This window comes from Austrofundulus limnaeus, unplaced genomic scaffold, assembly GCF_001266775.1.
Source record: "Austrofundulus limnaeus strain Quisiro unplaced genomic scaffold, Austrofundulus_limnaeus-1.0 Scaffold27, whole genome shotgun sequence".
Lineage (NCBI taxonomy): Eukaryota > Metazoa > Chordata > Actinopteri > Cyprinodontiformes > Rivulidae > Austrofundulus > Austrofundulus limnaeus.
The window spans coordinates 2192614-2214808 of NW_013952429.1; the positions used below are offsets into that span (position 1 = coordinate 2192614).

General features: G+C 41.7%; 1 protein-coding gene across 3 annotated transcripts in view; it reads right to left on the reverse strand.

The window, feature by feature from the left end:
* Positions 1-2328: 2328 nt before the first annotated feature.
* Positions 2329-22195, reverse strand: part of tnrc6c2 (trinucleotide repeat containing adaptor 6C2) — a 40301-nt gene continuing 20434 nt past the window's right edge. For all 3 annotated transcript variants that reach the window (XM_014004971.1, XM_014004969.1, XM_014004970.1), the window contains 18 exons: positions 12606-15032; positions 11559-11762; positions 10889-11052; positions 10700-10777; positions 10541-10598; positions 10234-10376; positions 9799-9945; positions 9425-9568; positions 9082-9201; positions 8845-8928; positions 7925-8213; positions 7531-7695; positions 6012-6206; positions 5641-5790; positions 4500-4718; positions 3748-3821; positions 3447-3586; positions 2329-3001 (listed from right to left, as the gene is read on the reverse strand). In XM_014004971.1, the coding sequence (XP_013860425.1) occupies positions 2650-3001; positions 3447-3586; positions 3748-3821; positions 4500-4718; positions 5641-5790; positions 6012-6206; positions 7531-7695; positions 7925-8213; positions 8845-8928; positions 9082-9201; positions 9425-9568; positions 9799-9945; positions 10234-10376; positions 10541-10598; positions 10700-10777; positions 10889-11052; positions 11559-11762; positions 12606-15032 (5153 nt within the window). In that variant the 3' untranslated portion in view covers positions 2329-2649. The remainder of the gene's footprint in view (positions 3002-3446; positions 3587-3747; positions 3822-4499; positions 4719-5640; positions 5791-6011; positions 6207-7530; positions 7696-7924; positions 8214-8844; positions 8929-9081; positions 9202-9424; positions 9569-9798; positions 9946-10233; positions 10377-10540; positions 10599-10699; positions 10778-10888; positions 11053-11558; positions 11763-12605; positions 15033-22195) is intronic.

Sequence of the window (22195 nt, forward strand, 5' to 3'; positions counted from 1 at the left end):
GGTCTGGCCAGAGGAGGGCTACTGGGTCTGGTTGAGGTGAGGGAGGAGGTTAGAGCGTAGCAGCCAGGCAGAGGGTGACAGGCGAGGGGGCAGCCTGTGGGCAGAGCGGCAAACATCCACATCCCCGCATCTGAGACCCCTTCTTTTTTTCTTTTTTTTTTTTTTTTTTTTTACACACCTCAACATACTACCTGGAGGTACTAATGAATACTGTCAAAACACAAAAGCATGAGCAGTTTAAAAACAATCGACAATCAATAACGGTCTAAAGTATTAATCCTCGTTTTGCATTCAATACACAGGATGAACGTACAGAGGCACCTCTGACCAAAGTGTTTCTGCATATGAACAGTGAAGGGCTAGTTCAGCAGCCAGTATCTTGTAGACCACTGCATGTAGACGAAAAATAATATAACACACTGAAAAAGACAAATTAAAAACACTTAAATGATCTTTTCCAAAGAATACAAAGTACACTGGCAAAAATTCMAGAAATGCAACTATTACATCTTCCAGCTAAGGTGATCTTTGTGTCAGAGAACTGAGATATGGGGAGGGGGCGGGGGGAGACGTGGCTGGCCAGTCTTTAGTTATCAGGAGGAGGGAAGGTCAAGTGGAGCCCAGGAGGAGGTTCTGCCGCCTGACACCCAGAGGACCACAGTCAAGAGGCACTCAGTGGACGCTCCCCCTCCTCCATCCACGCCACTCCTTTCTGGCCCCACCCCCCCCCTGCACTCCAGCAGTAGTCGGAGACGGCTGACGTTGCAAGCCTCCGAACAGAGCAAGGCTAATGATTTTGGGATAACAGTGATATTCACTTTGATAAAGTTCACAGAAGGGCAGGAAAAAAAACGAGTCTGGAGTTGTTTTTTTCCAGCCCCAAAGTCTGATGGAACATTTTGAGTCGTTTCCCTTCGTCCTGCTACCAGAGGAACAGCGGCAGACACATTTCCATGGACTAGATACAGTACATTAAAGAGCAGGAGCTTTTTTTATTTCCTGTTTGCAATGTCTTTTGATTTATTGGATTGCAGTTGAAGCAATTTKYTCTTCATAAGTGCTATGATCAAAACCCTTTGAATTTATAAAAGTCTTTTCTGTTTGTACAGTACCAAACGCAAGGAACACTCGTGGGTCTACTGCATTAGGAGGAACCCCTGTTATTTGGTATTGTGCCAGACACCCAGAACCATCCGATCCCACTTCGGTTTCAGTCTCTGTTGGGTGTGGCTGTGGCACGCAGAGAGGAAGTGTGCATTGTTGTACCCAGTGTCACTTTTTCAGTACAGCTTGCTGCATGCACAGTTCAACAGCTGCTTCTTCCTCTTTGCAGAGTTTTCCCAACAGTTTCAGTGGGACTGGAGGCCTGGAAGGAATCCAAGTTTTGGGGGAAGAAAAAAAAAGGGGGTGGGGGCAAGTTTGTATTTTTTTTACGTTCGTAAGTCTTTTGCTTTAATTAGAAACAAGAAAAAAACAAAAGGAAACCAGTTCAGATGGAGTATGGACGGAAGAAAGGTCGATGGTGTATATTGCACAATGTAACTGTCACATCAAAGAAAAACTGAGTAGTTTTCGTCCTCTGAAAATTGGCTGACCACGTTGGCTTCGTAACAAACTGAACATTAGAAAATTCAACAAAGCACCGGTAAGCGACTGAGGTCCAGGCTTAAGGTGACCAGAAGGATCTGGATCTGCAGGAGTCCATGATTAGATTCCATCGGACGTACAAGTTCACGAGGAAACACACGCAGAGAGGTCGACGACTAATCTTCTCTCAGCTTATATCTTGTGTTCAATCAAAAAAAAAAAAAAACAACAACAACAGTAATAACGCAGGGATTCACACCTGTGAGTCGACGGCTGTGTCACCCCCAGCGTGAGACGAATTCAGGAATCTGAGCAGATGATTGGTAGTGCCGGTCGTGCCGGTGATCACCAGACGCAGCATGTACCACTTGTTGGCTCAGAGGTGAACTGTGCAAGATTTCAGCGATTTCTTCAGTTACAAAACAAACTTTAAAAAAAAAGAAGAAGAAGAAAAAAGGCTTGGGAAGGACCTGGGCCAGAGAGCACTTAAGGCTAATATTAGTGCTGAGAAACAAACATTAACACAACTAGTAAAGGTCTTAGAACATCATCATTGGCCATGAATATGCTGGGAATGGTTGTTTTAAGTATTATTTTGGGATGATATTTTTTGTTTCTTTGTTCAGTTCTTTTGAAGTCTCAGATGGCAGCTTTGATTGCTTCTTTTAAAAACACTTCACACAGAATGTTGTTTACTTATGGAAAAAACGAAAACGCCAAAAAGGTTTCTTTGCTCCATGCCTAGTTTCAGTATCTTTTATATGATCAATTTAAAAAAATAGTAAACTCAAAGGAGGAAAGGGTAAACAAAACTAAACGAGGACCAGAGTAAAGCAGAGGGGCTGGGGGTCTACAGTCTGTTAGGGACCCTCAGCGTTCTGATTTACAATTCACAGTTCCAAACAATTKATCTGATACTGATTATCGCCACATGATTTGCTTGGGTTTTGCTCTTGCTCATTTCGATCTTTTTTTTTCTTCATTTAAGTTATTTTTTTAAAGATCCCACCCCGACAGCTTAAACAACACGGTGGTGGTGGGTTAGTGTACCGTGGCATCGTCCTACATGGACTCCCCGCTCAGCAGGTCCCCAGGCAGCAGCGTGTTGATAGAGGTGGGGCTCCCGATCACGCGTGCATCCTCTCTGCTGGGCGGCCCCCACAGGCTGGAGTACTGGGGCACCCCACCCCACAGCAGATCGTTCCCGCTGGTCTTTCCCCCGCCGCCGCTGCCGCTGCTCCACTGGCCGACCGTGTGAGACTGAGCTGCCCCGCCCATCCGATTCTGATTGGTTCCCGGGTTGGCGTGCCAGCTCGTGGTGTTTGCCCCCAGCGACTGGCCTTGTGCAAAGAAGCGGTTGACGTCCTCCTCCCCGGCAAACTCCGCCAGGATGGTGGTGTTTCCGAGCACACACCTTAGAGGACGAAAGAAAAAACGGAAATCAGAGATAAAACTGTGAAAACAGCATGAAATTATTCAWACACAACAAAACCTTTTTTGTGTTTTCTACGTGTATGGTTTACTGAGAGATGCCCTAACCACATTTCCTGTCACCGTTAACAGAACTCGGTCACGGTTATTTGGTTTCCACAACTACAAGCAGGACTCACATGTAACAGAAACAAGTAGCTTAAATCACTCGCATGAAAGCACATCTGACTCCAGCATGACTTCCCTCTTCATTCATGTGACAGTCCACGTTTAAAAATAGAAAATAATAATCAGCTTTCATTGGAAAAGACAAAGGGCTGTGAAAGTGGGAAAATACCATAAAAACCCAGCAAAAACCCTGTTGTTTCACTGAAATCTTCCCCATTTTCTGTCTGCATACTGCTCTAAGAGTGTTTGCTGGAGCTCACATGTGCAGGGACTTCTGGGCTTTGGCGGCTTCGTCCTTGGAGCTGTAGCGCACCACGGCGTTCCCCTGCGTCAGGTTGAGGTGGAATGTGATCAGGGGGCCGTGCTGCATGCACAGGGTCCGCAGAGTGGAGCCATCAATCTGAAAACACAAGGAAAACAGGTGAAAAGAAGCATTTCATGCTGCATTATGGCTTTACTCAAATTTTAAACTCTAAAGTTGTCTGTGATTTTCTATTATCTGTAAAATAAAAGTATAAAATACAAGTTTTTTTAGAACACTACTGAACAGACAGCACTTACTTGTGGGGTGAGATTCCTCAGCACCAGCCAGCTGCTGGTCCTGTTGGAGCTGTCGGTGCTCCACGTGGTTCCCTCTGTAACAGAAATGGAAAAAAAGTCAATTTTTAACAAATCTAACCTCACAGAAAGTAAATTTGACAAAAAATATTTTTATTTATATAGAATTCAGGGTCACAAACATGCAAAGATTTTCCTTTTTGCTGCATGAACACAGTGTCGTGTCACTTCGAGGTCACACTTCTTTCACAGAACTGAAAAACCCCAAAATGTCAGTTTAACAGGGTGTGTTCGWGTAACATTTAGAAAGCGAGAGATGTGAGTTTTCAGTAGCACCTGTAACAAAAGCCACAAATCTGCTGCTGCTTGTGTTTGATGGGAGTAAATGATAGAGCTACATGTTCTCAGTTTGATTTCAATCTTTTAAAACATCTTTTAAAATATTCTCGGTGAGCGCAGGTTCTGGCAGTGTTGAAATGGTAAAATTTCATAAGAAAGGTTAAATTCATTGCCTTAAAAGGAAAGGAAACAACTTCTTGTGTTCATTTAACAAACCCTACAGTGTGGCTGTTTCTGACAAAGATTAGAGCCAAAAAAAAAGGGAACTTTTTCTAAGTAATTTAATTACATGTGGTTTCATTGCGAAGAAAACAACACATGAAACCAAACCTGTGAAATGTCACAAGATTTCACAATTGTATGTTGCAAAGCGTGGGTGAGCGGCGGGCCAGTTTCATGCAAAATTGGTCTCTCACCAGAGGAGTAGGAGCCGCTCCAGCCCGGGGCCAGGCCCAAAGAGTTGCCACTCCAAGTGGAGGAGGACTTGTTGGTGTTGGTGAGACCTGGTGGGGGCCGGGACGGGGCTGTGGTGTTGCGTGGCCCCTGAGGGACTTTCCACAGTTCGTGGGACAGAGATGCTTGACTCTGAGTGATGGGCCCTGGAGACCAGGTGGACTTCATGTCAGACAGTTTACCTTTAGACAAAAAAGATGGAGAGAGGATGACATTAGGAGACACATAGGTGTTATTTAAAATGTGGGTCCACCTGTGTACAAGCTTACATAACTAAAGTGTCTAAATGTAGCTTTGAAAGGTGAAAACACAAAGACAAACAGAAGCGCAGGTTTATTTTTAAATGTATATTTTTAAATCTTTACTAATGACTGGAAACAAATCTGAGAAATCTTTACACAAGACCAACCCTTGTGATTAGAAAAATGACTAATAATCAGGTGCATCAGAAAACACGAGAAAGCTCGATGACAAGGAATTTCTATCTACTCTTGCCACGTTTTGCAAAAATTAAAAGTAATAGTTTGTGTAAAAAAAAAGTGGAAAACTCTTACACGACACATGAACTACACACACACACACACAGACCACAGAGGATAGGGTGTGTTCTGGTGTCGTGACTTCCTGGGTGAGGCTTGATTTCTTTGTGGTTTCATTAGACGAGGCAGAGATTGCTGACAATCAAAGCTGCGCTCGTCTAAAGGAGCATGTTTTTGTAGGAAACATCAAATACATGGGCTGAGGTTCAGAAGAAGCATTCAACCTTAACCAACGTGAAAGGAGGGTGGGGACACTACAGCACGAGTACCTGAGCTGTCTCCATCACAGGACGACAGACTGAAAGAGCTAGAACAGTCACTGATTGGCCAGTCACTGCTGGTGGGAGGCAGAGAGGCTTTCTGAAATGGAGACGCTGGGGAAGTGGCTACGGTGATGCAGATGATGTGTTGAGTGGACGCAGACAACAGAAACTACATTTAGGAAAAGGAAACCTCATGATGCAACAGCACATGGAAGTGTGTGGTGAAGAAGACGAAGAGAGGGACAAATGTCTCTTTAAAAAGGTTCCTGGTTGTTCTGACCAGATGTCTGAGCCTCCCATACCTCCGTTCCTGTCCCGCAGCAGGTACCGGTTGACGTCGTGAATATTGGTGTTGATCGTGGGGCCGCTGGGGACGCTGCCAGGGGTCATGTTCGGGTCGTTCTCGGGGTCGATGTTCTGAAGGCCCTTCCATGGCACACCTGGACAGAACTCTGCTCCATAAAGACAAGACCATGTTCGAGGAGGGTTAATTACATGACAGGATGTCACTGATGTTCTCAGTGTTATTAAACTAACACAAAACTCTGATAGAAGCTTAAACCAAGTTAAAGCTGGAGAAGCCATAATGGTATTTACAAAATATCAACCATTATTACTGATAAAAACAGGCTGCTTTTAAGAACAACAGAGACTGAACATGTTTTGTTCTCACCTGGAGGCCAGTTGATGTTGGTCCCATTTGAGATCTTTTCATTGGGGCTCTTGCCTTGGCCCCAGCTGTCAGGAGGCACCAGGGGGCTGGTGGGGGACTCAGAGTTAGAGATTAGATTGTAAGGGCTGTACGAGTCCTCCAGCTGTGGAGGCTTCCCAGGGGGTACCAGGGTGGAGGCAGCAGAAGAGATGGCACCTGGATGCATAAAACACAAAAACAAACACACTCAACAAGATAAACCACATATAATGGTGTAAGTATGGGAGGCACAACATTACTAATAAATGTATAAATGAACTCAGCTTTCAAACCTGAACAGAAAAAGATATATAAGGATTTAGTATGTTGTTTTTGGTGCAACTTACAGTCAAAATGTGTGAAAACCAAACAACAGAGCAAACTTAGCTTGAAAGCAGAAAACCAAACAAATAATAAGTCTCTATTGGCTGCTGAGTTTCTCAACTGCAAACAAGACGCYTAAAGAGGCACCAAGAGGTTTGGTTTTCTGAGGATGTGCTGTGAAACGTGTGAGAAAAGTAGTTCAGAAACTGTTACTCAACACTCGCTAACCACTGGTCAGAAAGTGTTTACCAGAAACGTTTTTTGTAGCAAAGTATAAACTTTTAGTCCTTCACTCTTGCGTCAGACAGCTTCACATGTAATGTGAATGTGAATATGTTGCAATAAGCTGCTGCACACGAAGCATGTTGCAATACTGGGAAAATACATGAAATAAACTTTGTCACAAGACATAAAAGCAACACTCAAATTCAATGTAAAATTTATTTTTTGTATTGCACTAATTAAAGAGCTCATTGACTGGTGTCTACAGCAGGTAGACTAACAACTTAGTGCTGCAAACATACGGTCCTTCAATTTAAAATGGGGCTTGTTGCATGGCACATTTGACAAAACATGAGTCAGTTATTTGACTTTTGGTGTGCAGAAGCTCTGCAACACCAGAAAAATGTGCAAAATGCTCATTTTGCATGATTTTATGGTAATCTAACCATAAAAGCAAAGGCTCAGATATTAAATCTGCTGAAGACAACAGGTACATGGGTACAGCTGCACCTTTAACTTTACAGTGCCTTGTCTAATGCTCATGTTCTGCATTCAGAATGTGTTTTAATGAACTCAGGAACGTACGGCATTCCTTTATGTAAACAATCATTACCAGAACTCATTCATCCCTCTCTTAGTAAAGSTCATSAATGAGTGGATGTCTCAGGACTAACAGAGAGGGACAGGGAATTTATGTGGGTAACAGTGTGGTAGGATATCAGGTACTCTTAATATAATTTATGTGAGTTTTTATGTGTAATGTGTTCATTGYGCAAGTTTTATGTTTGTTTTTTGTGCAACTAACCCACTTTTATTCAAAGTAAATTAATCCTAAGGCAGAATAATAAAGATACAGTGAACTTATTACAGCTGTGTTGATTAAACATCAATATAAAGCTTGTTTTCTTACAGGTTTTGTGTAATAAGTATGAGATTATTTGATTCTGTAACCTACCATGTTTATTGAGGTTATTCTCCATATTTGAGGAGTTGCCAGAGAGGTTGTCCATTGAGTTTGTGTGTGTCCACTGGGACAGGCGAGATTGGGGCTGGGGGGGCTCCTTCAGGGACAGTCCCCCAACGTCCATGCCGTTTACATTCATGTTTGGATTCAGTCCAGCTGCAGATAAAACACAGGCACAGTTCCTTGCTCACATCAACATCTAATATAAGAGAAGTTACAGAGATTTATTAAACATCAGAAGGAAAATAAATAGTTACATGCTTGTTTCTTGTGTTCATGAATAACCACAGTAAGTTTTGATGCATACAGATGTGTTTAGAATTAAACTCTTTATTGGTCCGACAGGTGTCAGCTCTCGTGTGTCCCTGCCCCGTCCAGGACTTACAAAGAGGGTAGGTGCTGTAGGCATTGGGCGAAGACGGAGGCTCTTTGGTGTGCAGAGTGTCGGCGAGGCCCGGAGCCTGGTGAGGGCCTGTGAAGGGGTCCAGAGTTGATTTTCCGGAGCCATGGCCTCCGGCGGGGCCACCGGGGTGGTGCAGACCAGCAGAGGAAGAGGACGAGGAGGAATGTGAGGGAAGTTGCTGCTGCTTCATCAGCAGCGCCTGGTACAGCTGACGCTGGTGCTGCTGAATTTGCTGGATCTGCTGCTGAATGTTGGTGATTGTACGTGCAAACTGAAGGAGAGAAAAGGGACAATAAGAAAACATACAAATATGAAGCAAAGACAAAAAAACAATAAAAATGTTAGAAGGAATGTGAGCTGCAGCCTTGCTTATTTTAGCAGATTTTAATTTTTTTTTAAATCGGGGGCTGTTCAGCACATTCAAGCATGGTAGATATAACATTTACCACATTATCAAAAGATACCCATCCTCCATGTGCTATCTGAGAGTCATGTGAGACCACAGATCACTTCTGTATTATTGCAGGTCCAAAGCCATACAATAAATAATTACGAGGGTTGATTAGGTCTTTGTGTATTGTGACATTATTTCAAGTCACTGACAATTTGTACATTGTGTCAGCCATTTCCCATGACCCTGTTTCTTAGCCCATTGCTAAACACAGGATGTGTTTCAAATTTCATTAAATTATCTTGAGAGAATCAGAGGTTAAGGAACGGACAAAAAAAAGTTTACAGATGGAGATTATGTCTATTTTTGATGGGTATTTATCAATACTAATAAAATGATGACAAACAAGCAGTAGCTGTGTCACCACTCAGAGATACTAATCATGTATGTTCACACCATGTAATGAATGACCAAATGTTTTTGTTCCTGCATTCTGCACTTGTTGACTCACTTGCTGCTCTTGTTGCCTAATGGGGCCGGAAACGTTGCGTTGCGCCTGCATCATCTGCTGCTGGATTTGTAAACGCTGGTACGCCTGAACGGGAAGGAACAAAAGCAACAATTTTATTTTTAAAAAAAATCAAGCGATAAAAACGAATGGCATGCATTTTCACATTTTTGCAATTTTTCTACTGAATTTAAGTCCGATCAGTGTTTATTTAGAAATTAGACCAAAATACACTTTTACCATTTGCAGTTGCTGGAGTTGATACAACAAGTTCATTTGTTGAGGGTTTATTGGTGAGGTTAAAAGTGCAGGATTTAGACCAATGTTTTTTGCTGCAAACTGCAAGAGCTGTGCTTGGACCTGGCAGAACAGGAGACAAGAGGGGGCAGGAAAAAAAAAAGATGAGACAACAGACATTTAAATGACAACAGCTGCCCCTAGTGGCAAAATTAAATATAAAAACATTAGAAGAAGGTTGAGAACTCTTTGGAGAAAAAAGTACTRTCCATGAGCTCACTTTCACCATGTTTGTGAACAGATACTGTTAGTTTTTATAACTTACAGTATTACACAGACTGACTACCTGAGGGGAGAGAAACTGAGGCACTTGAGCACGTAGACTAGGCTGGGAGGAGCTGAGAGGTGGCACTGGTGGCTGAGGAGGCTGCTGCTGCTGCATGGCCCGGGTTTGTGCTGCTCCACTACCGCCAAACATTCCACTGGGTATCTGAAAGAAGCAATTATAACAACAATAAAGCGGTTTTAAACCCATGAATATTTAGAAAACAACAGGTTAGGTGTACTTTGGCCCTGTAATATTTGTGCCATTTATCTAACTGTCATCCAAATAGTGATGTGTATGAATACTGCCTGTGAAATATTGTACACRTTCCCTTTGCTCATTTATGTTAAAACTATAAGCTGTACTATACGTTAAAGCAGAAAATGTTTGGTTACCTGTCTGTTGTTCAAGTTTTGCATGGCCAGTCCCAGATTGCCCTGTCCCAGACCCTGACCAGGAAGGCTACTGCTGGCCAGGGGAAGCTTCAGGCTGGGGGAAGGCAAAAACGGTGATGGAGCGGCATCATCTGACAGGACACCATCCTGGAGTGGAAACAACAAAAGTTAAAACATAAATAAAAATGAGAGGATATTTACGATAAAACAAAAATAAAATGACGCAAGTGTGCAAGAGGATTTCACACAACTGATCACACATTAAATCTATCCTTGATCTACTGCATATTTTAACAAGTCAACGTGTTAAAAATAAAGTATATAACGAGGGGATGAATTAAATGAAAAGTAACACCCTTCACGAAGGTGCAGCATTTGTACACATCACATACAAGCAGAAGGTGTGTGAAAATGGTCGGCTGCTCATTTTCCCACCTTGTCAAGAAAGGCGGCGCGGTCTGAGGGGTCTTTGGAGAGTGCAGAGGGACGACAGACCAGAGGCTTGTTCATGCCGTTGCTATAATCAGATAAACCCATGCCCCGCTTGTCCAGGTCCGTCTTCTTCTCCAGCAGGGCGGCTAGAAGCAGAAAGCAGGATAGCAAGAGTTTAGAAATAGAGTCAGTAATTTTTACATTTTAAATATACTGCATTAATATTATTATTCTTTTAATCTAACAAATTTAAAAGATTGACTGGCTTAAATACCAAAATAATTAAAWTGAACACAAACAGTGAACATACTCATGGCCTGATCAAGGTTCATATTGTTGCTCTTTAACGCCTCCTCAGCAGGATCTCTCTGTGAAACACGAGGAAAATGTTTGCCRTTAATAAAACCTGAAGGGGTTTTACAACAAAAGAATATACAATTTTCACTTATTTGGGTATCAGTGTTTGTACCGGAAAGCCCATGTCAGTGAGCTGTTTGATGAGACGGTTCATGATCCAGGCTTCATCTGGCTTGCTGCTCATCTTCCCCTGAGAAAACACCAGCAAAATTATTGTCAGCTAATTTCTACCAACAGGATCTTGCTGCCATAGTCAGTCCCAACCAGTTTTTCTGATAAAAGGTGAAGTCTGTTGTCTGACCTTGGTTGGACACTTCTTGTGTCCATTGCCCCAGGAGTTACAAGAAGAGCTACTCTCCTGGGAGGTGGGGCTGTTCCATACATCCCCATCCTCAGTGTCCCATTGGTTAGTAGACATGCTCATTTCTTCTCCATTTCCCCAGCTATCTTGCATAGGTTTGGGGCCTGAAAAAAGCAAAAATACCAACAAATAATACATTTTAAAAAACTGTCTGCGTTTAGTATTTATTAAGCCTTCCATGTTTGGAATAATCAATTTAGTTCTGAGTGAGCAGAAGGTAATTTTTAACCTGACCACTTGGTGCCACTGTTGCCATATGACTTCCCCTACACCTCCCGTGATGTTTCAAACAGTTCAACCTCGCAATAAAAATAACCACAGCCTACTGAGGCGTTGAATTGCTTTAATCCTAGCAATACTCCAGTCAAGTGTCACCAACAAACACCTTCGGAGCTGAGAGAAATTGTAGTGGTCTAAAGAAACTTCCTGCTTTATTTTCTAACCATGCATGCCGTGAAAATACGCAGCTATCCAACACCAAGCAGTGGTTTACAGAAAGTGAACAAGACTGACTCAACGCAAACCTGTACTTCAAAAACTTCAAGTTGCAAATATCATTATAAAATGCCAAAATGTTTTTATTTTCATATGATTCATTCTTGGGTGTTACCTGGCTTGCAAGGTGCTGAAGCTGTGGGTCCGTTGGACCTAGCAAATGGGCCAGGGGGCTCATGGCCACTGTCCCCCCATCCTCCAACGCCACCTGAGGGTTTACCCCAAGCAGAGGTACCATTGTCAACAGCTGATGTCGGAGCTGCTGGTTCTCCCCAAGCAGGCTCTGACTTGGGCTGAAAACTGGGAAGGTCTCCCCATCCTGACAGAAAAAATAAAAATCAGATTAATAAAATTGCAACAGTAAGATCTTGGTCCACAAATTTTTATTTAAAATTATGAGCCATCCTTTATTTTTCTCAAACAACTATCAGGCTGATAAGAGCTTGAATTTAGAATGTTGTAAAATTATGCATCAAGAAAAACATCAACTTTTTTGCTGCTTTCTAGCAACCGTAAGAAACAGAAATCAAGAGAGGTGCGGTAAATTAAATGCCAGCCTCCTCCTGATTGGATGTTTCTTGGTTGTCAGGTGTTGTCTCTATGAATATGTAAGAGCAGAAAAAGACAGCAGCTCAAAAAAGGTCAGAGCTGTAATGATTTGACCTGAGTTGGTTGATTAACTGTATCTGGTCACCCTGAGTACATCTTAAGGTGATCATTAAGCATCAATGGCTGTGTGCTACAAATGGCAAACAGCAGGGTGCAGTGGTCTCATTCACAAGTGAAAGAAAAAAAATGTATTTTTGGCATTAATGCTAACATGTCTATAGACTTGGTCTTTGTCTTCACCTGAACTTACTGAAACTGCTGTTTTCAATGTTTACTAATAAACATATTAAGGGTTATCACATCATTTAAGATCAATTGATAAATAAATACAATTATTTTAAGTAAGAAATACTCTCAAAATAAAAAGTAGTTTTCAAGGTTCTTTTAGTAGTTTTGCTGCTTTATGGTTTAGTATAAATGTCTCTTTAAATTGTCTTTTTATAGCTGTTTTAGTGCTATAGACAATTTCTTTAGCATTATGGAAACTATAATTAATTTGACAGAACATAATCAAGAATTTTAATAATAAAAATGTAATAAAAATCTTAAATACCTGGGTTAGCAATGGGAGGCCTACCCTGGGGCCCAGAACCTGGATGTGACGCAGCATTATTTGGTGATCCGTTGTTATTTCCTTGGTGCTGCAAGTGAGTTGGGGGCTGGCCATGATGGTTATGATGATGCATGTGGTGAGGATGATGATGATTATTGTTATTGTTGGAAATAATCATTCCTCCATTTTTGGTGGGAGGAGGGCCACTGTTGCCTGGGTTATTATTAGGGTTATTACGATCCCACATGTTGACAGTTTTGTTGTAGGCACTGGGATCACCCCAGGTTGATGTCCCATCGTCTATCTCCATCTTCCTGCGGACGGAGGGTGGAGAAGGCTCTTCCCAACCAGTGGGCTCCATGCCCTGGTCTTGTTTGCATACGTTTCCCCAGCTAGTGTTGTTCTGCTTCACTGAGCTAGGACCACCCCAGGAACCCATGCTGCCAGTGCTACTGCCACTGCTGCTGCTTTCCTGGGGCTTGGAAGAACTCCAGCCTCCCTGCACTGGGCCACTGTTACGCGGGGCCTCCCCCCAGTTACAGTTACTCACAGCAGGAGCAGGTTTGCCCCACCCACTTCCTCCTCTTCCGCCTCCTTTAGGGCTGTCTTTCCATCCACCAGTTCCTCCATTACCTCCTTCTTCCCACATGCTGCTAGAAGTCTCGCTATTCTTGACATCTGGCTCTTCCCAGTCCCCTGGGGTGGAGACACTGGATCCCCCATTACCACTGCCCCAACCATGGGAGCTTTTGGGTCCCTCTCCCCAGCTAGTAGGGCGGTTTTTCATCATACCATCATCCCAGTTGGGTGACTTGTCCTCGGAACCCCAGGATGGGGTGCCCTCATTTTTAGAACCATTAGTAGGTAAAGGATCTCCCCAGCCAGTGGTTGTGCCATTTGTGGTATTGTTAAGAGTAGGTGAAGGGTCCCCCCATCCTGATCCAGTTTGGATTGGCTGAGGTGGAGGGGGTCCCCATCCAGATGAAGATGACCCCTCGCTGTCACTTTTTCCTCCAGTACTAGGCTTCTGATTGGGTCCAGTATGAGGGTTAATAGTACCTCCATTGGCTGATGAGGGGCCACCATTGGAGCTGGAGCATCCCATGGTGTCAGAGCTGCTATTGCTCTTCCCATCATCAGAATTGGCTTCTTCCATCTCCCAAACAGTGTGCTGTCGGATGGGGGTTTGTCCCCATCCTGAGTTGCTGAGTACTCTAGGATCAAGGTCCTGCCGTGGTAGCAAAGGGGTAAAATCCATGCTGGAGGATCGGTCTCTGTGATGTGATCGACCCTCACTGCTGTCCCCGCTATCCTCACTAGCTGGGGCTGTTCCTGAAAGCTTGCCCCATGAGCTAATTTGCTGCTCTTGACCTGAACCAGAACTACCAGCATCTACTGAGTCCCAGCTTTTAGATACATCTCCAACCCCAGAGGACTTGCCCCAATCACCCCAACCAACATTTCCACTATTTCCACCACCACCACTTCCTTGGCGGTCCCAGGTAGAGAGAGCTGTGGAGGGAGTTGAATCCCAGCTTGAGTCTTTGGGAGACTCAGCTGCCTTGGTTTCTCCACTGCCCCAAACAGAACTGCCTGTTGTGTCACCATTGAGCTTAGATGATTCAGTGGGTGACTGGCCTCCCCAACCAGTTAAGCCATGAATGGGGCTCATAGGCTCCTGAGCTTGTTGCTGTTTAGTGTAGTTTGGTCCATCAGTGTTAAGGTTAGCAGGCTCCATATTGAAGGATAGGTTTGTGTTGGCTGAAGGGTGCTGTTTATCATTTTCATTACCGCTCATCATGCTGACCCAGCCTCCCCCACCATTATCTGCATTTCCATTTCTCATATTTCCATTGACATTTATACCTGGAGGGAGGGATGAAGAGTTGGACACTCCACTGGGACCAATAACACCACCCCCACCACTTTCATGTCCCAGAGCTGGCCAGGCTGATGGATTGGCATTTGGATTTAGGTTCAAGTTAAAATTAGGTGGTCCCCAGTTATTCGAAGGTCCAACTCTTCCACTATTCATTGCATCCTGTTTTCCATCTGAGCCCCACCCTCTGTTACCTGATAGTGTGTTGGTTGAAACAGGTCCTGTCATCATGTTATTGTTTGTTTTGAGAGAGCTGTAGAGGGCCTGCTGGCCAGCAGTACCTGTGGCCATACTCAGAAAACCACACTTGCTAGTTGTGACGACAGCACTGGTGTCTTGATTAGAGCTAGCTAAGTCCAAGGAGCATTCTGGTGTTGCCAGGTGGAGGGGGTCACTGCTACGGCTGATGGATGGCCAAGATTCTGTATCGTTTCCGTTACTGATTACTGTGTCCCAACTGTTGGCACTGGAGTGTTTGTCAAGTGGTACAGAGGATCCCCAATGAGAGCTATCATAGCGGGCACCAGAACCACTCTGGAGGGATATGTCTAAAGACAGAAATAAAAGAGATAATGAGGGTTAGACAAAAAGTTACAATTAACTTAAAGCAAATTGTTGGACCATGTCAAAAAAGGGGCATTAGGAGGGGTAGGGGTGAATTATTTAAGATGATGACAATAGATGTGTACACAATGAAAAAGGATAAAAATTAAAACAGGGATGTGTATATGTATGGACTTAATTTGAAGAACATCATGCTTTACGGACAAGTTTCTAGTTAATTTTTTTAATCAATTTTATCTTATTGGTTAGTTACCAACAGCTATGTGAATTAAAAAGGTCACAATTTTGCTTTCAAGAATTTAGCAGATAATCAGAATGTACAGTCAAGGGGCTTTCAAATCATAATAGCTATGACATATTCATATAGTGTCTATTAAAATATTCATTCATTCCCTTGGATGTTTTATGCTTTTATCGTAGTCATAAATCAGTCTTGCTCAAATAAATAGGCCATTTTTTTTTTTTTTTACACAAAAGTCTGAAAACGTTCAAACAAAAAGTGAAATAAAAATTTCTATAAAGTAATGCATTTGACAACAGCTGCTTAAGTTTTTTTTTTACCAGTCTGGTGTTTTATGAGAAAGTAGCAAAGAGAAAGCCACTGTTGAACAAAACTCGCATTAAATCCTAACTAGAGCCTAAACAATCCAGATAAACTCTATGAAGACTACAATTGATTTATGACAGCAATAGCAGCAATAACATCCAATACTTCTTATAGGCACCATACATCCTCTCATTGGTGAAGTCAACCAACCAAAAAAAGATACAACTTCTGCTTTCTTTATTTTATCCACAATCCTGCTCTCATTTTCTTCACATTTTTTTTGTTTTAAATTCCAACTATTTTCCAAGCTGTTTCCTCYTTTGGTTCTCATTTCCTTTTTGAAGATGCTCTTATCTATTACTTTAACCCACCCACTTCATTTTTAATTTGGTATGCGTTTCCTCTCGACCCTTCATCCCCCTCCATGCATTAATTTCTCCCTCTCTCCTCTGCACTCCTAACACGCAGCAGCAAAAGGTCCATCAGTCTCCATCCTAGCTTTGCTGGCTAGTCCTGTGAAGGGAAGCCCAAGTGGAACGATGCACATTTATTGGAATGAAACCAAGACCGCTTCTCATCCATCACTCTTTAGCTTACACCCTCCTCCCTCCAACTGCACCATAATATTACAGATAACTGTGGCTCTCTGCAGGCTTTATACTACTTGCTTATCCATAAGAATGCTTTCTTATCCAATATAATTTATTCTCTCCTTTTAGTACAGAGTTGAATAAAAAACTTGGACATACACACTCATTCAAAATACATAACTAGGTGTTTCCAAACTTCTACAAGACATATTTGTGTCAAAAACATTAGTATCTGAGAAACACTTAAATACGACTAACAGAAAAGATAGTGTTTCCAGCAAATATACAATCAGCATGGATCCACACAAAAGCAAATTTATTGGGTACAAAAGCATCTCATCAAATGGGGAAACTAATAATAGGCCTAGTCATTGGTATAAAAGGGTAATCAATCATTGGGAGGCAGCTAATCAATAATCTTATTAATGCTAGTGRAGGAGAACAGGGAGGCTATTGATCCAGCATGCAAACACCCTGACCACTAGGCCAGCCTCTGGCTGCTGACTGAAAAACCAATGAGAACTACAGTTATAAATATCACAAGCACAAAGGCCAAACAAGCACATAAAAGCAGAAGTTCATTCAGTAATTATTTGAGAAGACTAGAAGATTAATGTGCTTTGGGAAACATGGATACTAAATATTTATCTAAGTTTATTTCAAATACATTCCATTAGGTTTCTAAAGTACTTTAGAGCCTGTGTGAAGCTTATCAGAGAATCACATGATCCATGGTTAATCCTCATGGTGTATGATGAGCTTCTTTTATTAGTGTATCGTGTTGTGTGGTTCCTTTTAAAAGTTGGAACTCTTCCACTAAATTCAGAAAAATAGTTGCCTAATTCTCAACAATGGGCTGTACTATCCCTCCAACATATTTGCAATGACACCGTTTATTAAAATTTTGTTTGTAGCCATTTCGCTGCTGCTGCCCTTCGTTACCTTTCGCTTTTGTAAAATTGCTGCAGTAATTTCAATACAGCTAGAAATGACTGACTATATGAAAGAGGCGTCAAGGTCAAAACAATTCACTCAGTTAAAGAAAACATTCATTTGTTGGAGGTGAGTGGGCAACTATTGACGGGCATGTTTCTTTTAGATACTGAGCAACTTGCTGCAAGAGGTGTTGTGAAAGAAAATTTCTCCTCAAAATACTTATCTCCACCACCAGGCAGCATTATTGCATGGTGTTATCAGACTTGTGGCAGATATGCACGACAAATGTCTGCAGTAAGTTTGCAGAAAAAAAAGGAAAAAAAAAAAAACGGGAAAATACAAAAAGGAAAACATCACAGCAGGATAGATCTTACATCTGCACTGACCGTGTTTTTCAGTAAGTTAGAAGCTTTTAAAACTTAAAGGCAAGCCAGATGGGAGCATGCAATTAAAAAAGCTTTAATTAAAATTTTCACAAGCTTTCTGTCTTCTGACAGTTATTTCTTGTTCCAGCACTAATCTCAGTTTGCATGACAAATGCCCAAAGTAATACGGACTACAGGAACAAGGAAGAGGGACACTTAAATAGCAGAACTCAGCAGGACTCATGCTCTATTTGGCAAAACCTAGTACAAAAAATGTCATTTGGAAATTGCTCAAATGAACAGAAAATATGGCCTATCACTAATGATTAAACATATTCTTGAGAACTTAAACTGAACTATAGAGGTGTGTTGCCCTTTGTCATTCCAAAAACTCTTTATGTAAAGTGTGACTGATGGATGAAATGTCACAGTTTACACATACGAAAGAAAAAACAGGTTGATTTGACAATTTCAGAATAACYTGTGCGTGCCATTTGTTGCTCAATAAGACTCCAAATTTAAAAAAAGGACTCAAACAGACGGTCTTTTCTTTTCTCACTTCAAACGTTTATTGGTTCGTAGGTGTTTTGTTACTAAACAGCAAAAAAAAAAGGCAAAAAAATTTTTTATACCCACCAAATCCCCCCCCCCCCCACCCTTTCAAAGACAATTTTTGGAGCAAAGTGGTTTTGTCAGAAATGATTGCCAACCAAAAAATAGAATCGTTGCCACTACAAAAAATTGTCTTTGGCTCAGTCAACACTGTGCCCACCCTCAACATTCTTCTCTTCCATTTGCACATACTTGCTTTTTATTTACTCCATTTCAAAATCTGAGCAAGAGGCTTATTTAAATAAACCCGTGGCATGCAAAAGTGCAACCGCTAAAACTCTGAAAAGACAAAACACTGCAGCTTAAGGGAAACTAGGTTGTACTTGGCTATACATAATTTTCTGTAACTGTGTTTTTTCAGTAGTAAATGAGTCATTACTAAAATGAACCGCTGAGTACTACAAGTAGTATAATTTATCACAGAAAAACAGGTTAGCATAATTTTATCCATGCTTTTTTGTATGTACTTGCAAACCTCATTGCAATAAAAATATGTATAAACATGTGCACTGACTAGAACAAAACCACCTCTTTACAATTCACCCAAGCATGTGCTGATTTGTGCTCATTTGACTCCTTCCCAGGAATTCCAGAAAAGTCGTGCTGATTCTTGGCAAGTCACTGATTTGAAGGAGGGGCATAAAAGCAAGTTGAACACGAAAAACAAAGACCTGAGGACAATTATTTTCATCCGCCGTTTGCAATCATGTGTGAATAATGCGCTTCTGTGTTCATTCAGGTCGCAATTAGGAGGGCAGTCTTTGATTATGCCTTGTGAATGAAAGGACTAAAAAATAAAAACAAAGGAGCCCTCTATGGTTCCTCATGCTCCCAACAGGGAGCAAGGCTGCCTTTTGAGTGAATGTATGAGCATGTTATTGCACGCTTCCTTCCTGCATGGAACAATTCAGATTGTTTTAACTATTGGGATACTAGGAAATAAACATTTTCACCGATGTATACATAACTGATGGTTTTAACAATACAGTGATTCTCTGTGATGCCATCCAGAGTTAAAGCAAAAATAATAAAAGCTGGACTTTTCATAACAAGGGCTCACTGCCATTATAGAAATGGGCATTTCGCCAAGAATTAAATATCTCCCCTCCCTGTTAAATGAATTGAAAGGCCGGGTGACAGAACAAGCAAGGATGAGGGGGTGGGGAGAAAGAGAATGAGAGGCTGAGGGGGGGGAGGGGCTGACTTGTGCAGCATCAAGGGAAAAGACAAGAAAAGGCGTAAGTAGATGAAAGAGACACTGTGGCAACAAAACTGATTTCCTTATTTTGACAGCAACACACAAATCTAGCCTAACGATGCAGTGTAAATTGTGGGATAACATAAAACCCAAACCAAAGAAAGCAGGGACATTTATTAGTCTTTTGTCCCCCAAACAGACGCTCTCCATTTCTCACTGAGAGCTGTACACCCAGTCGCATCAAGGACAGTGTGTACTTGTTTTTCCGGAAGCAGGGAGAAAACGAAAGAGTGAGGGAATGTTCTCCGGGGGGTTGGAAAGCTCATCATTCATGTCTGTTTACCTCTGCTGAGATATGAGAGAAAATACAGGCAGGAGGCTGCAGTGACTTCTCTGGTTTCCCTGACAGAGGCTGCATTAATGAAGCCACTGGGGGGTTCGCTCACTTGTGTGACTCTGAGTGTGTCACAGCGAGAGGCAACCCATACCTCCCTGGCTTCATTAGGGCAAAGTAGTCTTTTCATCATCTGATGGTTTTAAAAACATACAAAACAAGAAAGATTTATTTATTTATTTTACATCCCAACAGAACTGCACTTAAAGAAATGGGCCTGCATTTTCATGTGATGATGCTTGTAGAATATTAGATGTTTTAACAAGTAAAATAAGTATTTTAAAGCTTTTTGTAAAGCAGCCCTGCACTCAACCGCTATAGTTTAAGAGCAATCACACTAAAACTTGACTTTTAAAAAGAGTAAATGAAAGGGCCAAGTGTTTTCACAAGAACCGACAGAGTCCCTTCTGGCTGCCTGTTCTGTCTGGATGACCAGCAAACAGCTGTTCTGCTGCACTTCCCACAGTCCTCAAAGACCCTCGTTTCAGCACCTGCTGGTCTGGACGGCTGCTGGCTGCTTCAGACCACTTAATGGTCCCCAGTCAGCTGGAGAGATAGCAATAGCGGGCACGACAGAAGGATGGAAAAAGGGGTGGTGGGTGGGGGGTGTCTGTCTGGTAGGACAATGAAATGCAAGTGGGAGGGCAGAGGTTATGTGAGAGTGTGGGATTTAAACACCCTTGAATTTAGCAGCGGTGTGTTTTTTCAAACTTTGTATATAACTGTTTATATGTTCAAAACTTAATTTATTCATTACATAAACACCAAATTTTGAGTTTTTGAATTTCAAAAGATAGTAATCGCAAAATGACTGAAAACAAATTCTGAATCAACAAATTAATTAAATAATAGTGCTGTATTCATGGCTGCTAAAGTAATAATTTATGTGTCTCTTTACACTCCATACTGGCTAAAGTGAAGGAAACACCGATTTGAAAAGACATAATTAGGTCAACATTAAATTTACGTGTTTGTTTGCATGAGCACAYGTACAGAGATGAACTATCCCATCACCAAATTCCTCTGAAGCTGAAATTATGATTTAACATTTACTCAAAGACTGTGGCAAATTTTGTCATCTCTGGTCCACCACATCCATCAGCAGAAGACTGTGCTGTATTAAGTGCCCCTTCCATATAAAGGAGGCACCACAGACACAGCAGACAAGAAAGACTGAATCAATCAATAAACAGAAGAAAAGTAGATTCTTGTTTTGAGGAAATACTGCATTTGGAAATTTGCTGCCATCCACATTTGGATAATTCATCACAACAAAAAAACTATGTCAAATTCCTCGTGGGAAATCCCTCAAAGTTCTTTTCTTCTTGTAGAGACGATTGAAACACCAGAACATTATCACCCACTATTAAGCTAGAGTGAAAACTGTACCCCCCGTGTGCAAGCATGTGATGAGACAAACCAAAAATAGTATGAATACAAGCATCAGTGAGTCAGCAAGTCCAGAAGAGGTTTGTGTAAACAGATGGAGCCTCACTACAAGTCAAAACTCAAGTTTTGTAACAGAAAAGTGAAAATRTCATAAACACAATGCTGTATATGAMTATGACAAAACACTGTRTTTATATTATACTGCAGATTATATTTACATTTTGATGAGTTAGCATTTCTTTAAGCTAGAAGAAGTAATCAAGCTGACACAAGCACAMTTTGCTAAATGTAAGAAGATTCAGGTACACATAGGAATTCAACTACAATATCTTCTKTCTAATTTAGGCCAGAGTTGCCAAAACAACATGGCTGCTGGCTAGAGGCTATTAGCTAAGATGACAAGAAAAGAATGGACTGTAGGTTGGAAGCCCTTAGGAYAAAAACAAGAGTGCAAAAGAAGCCAGACCCTGCCAGAGGCTAATCTGCCACAGGCTGTGTTGTACTGGAAGACCCCAGGGAAACTAGGTCAACCAGGCCAAAACCTGCTAAATTAAACCAATATAGGTTAATACACTGAACCAGAGAGTCTTAACTAGTATGAAGCCCAAAGGACAGGTTTTTTTTTTATTCTAAAGATTTATTCTACATGCTTCTTTGCTGTGATTTGAGCTACAGCTGAACTGAATCCAGGCATATAGCTTTTTAGCACACAGGGGAAAGTGATATCATACATATTTTAGAGTCTGCTTATGGTTTCATAGAAAAATGCAGAAAAATCAATATATATCTCAATTATGATACATCACCAGCATATCATCAATAATCTTACTGAAGTATCCAAGAGAAACATGTACAAAACCTCAGCTATAAGAGTGTTAGTAAAACAAATAAGACACATAAAAAGGTAATTTCCTGACTGGTTTCATACACTTAGCTTTTGTTTGATGCTGCAATGATGGCACAGGCATTAGCACAAAAAACAACAATGGGGCACACAAAGATCATTTTGCCTTTGCAACACTTTTGTGACTAGCTAGCCAAGCAATGCAGCTGCTGCAGATCTGTTTACCGAGAGCTCTGTGTTCTCACAGCAAACGTTAAGTCAGTAATCAAAAG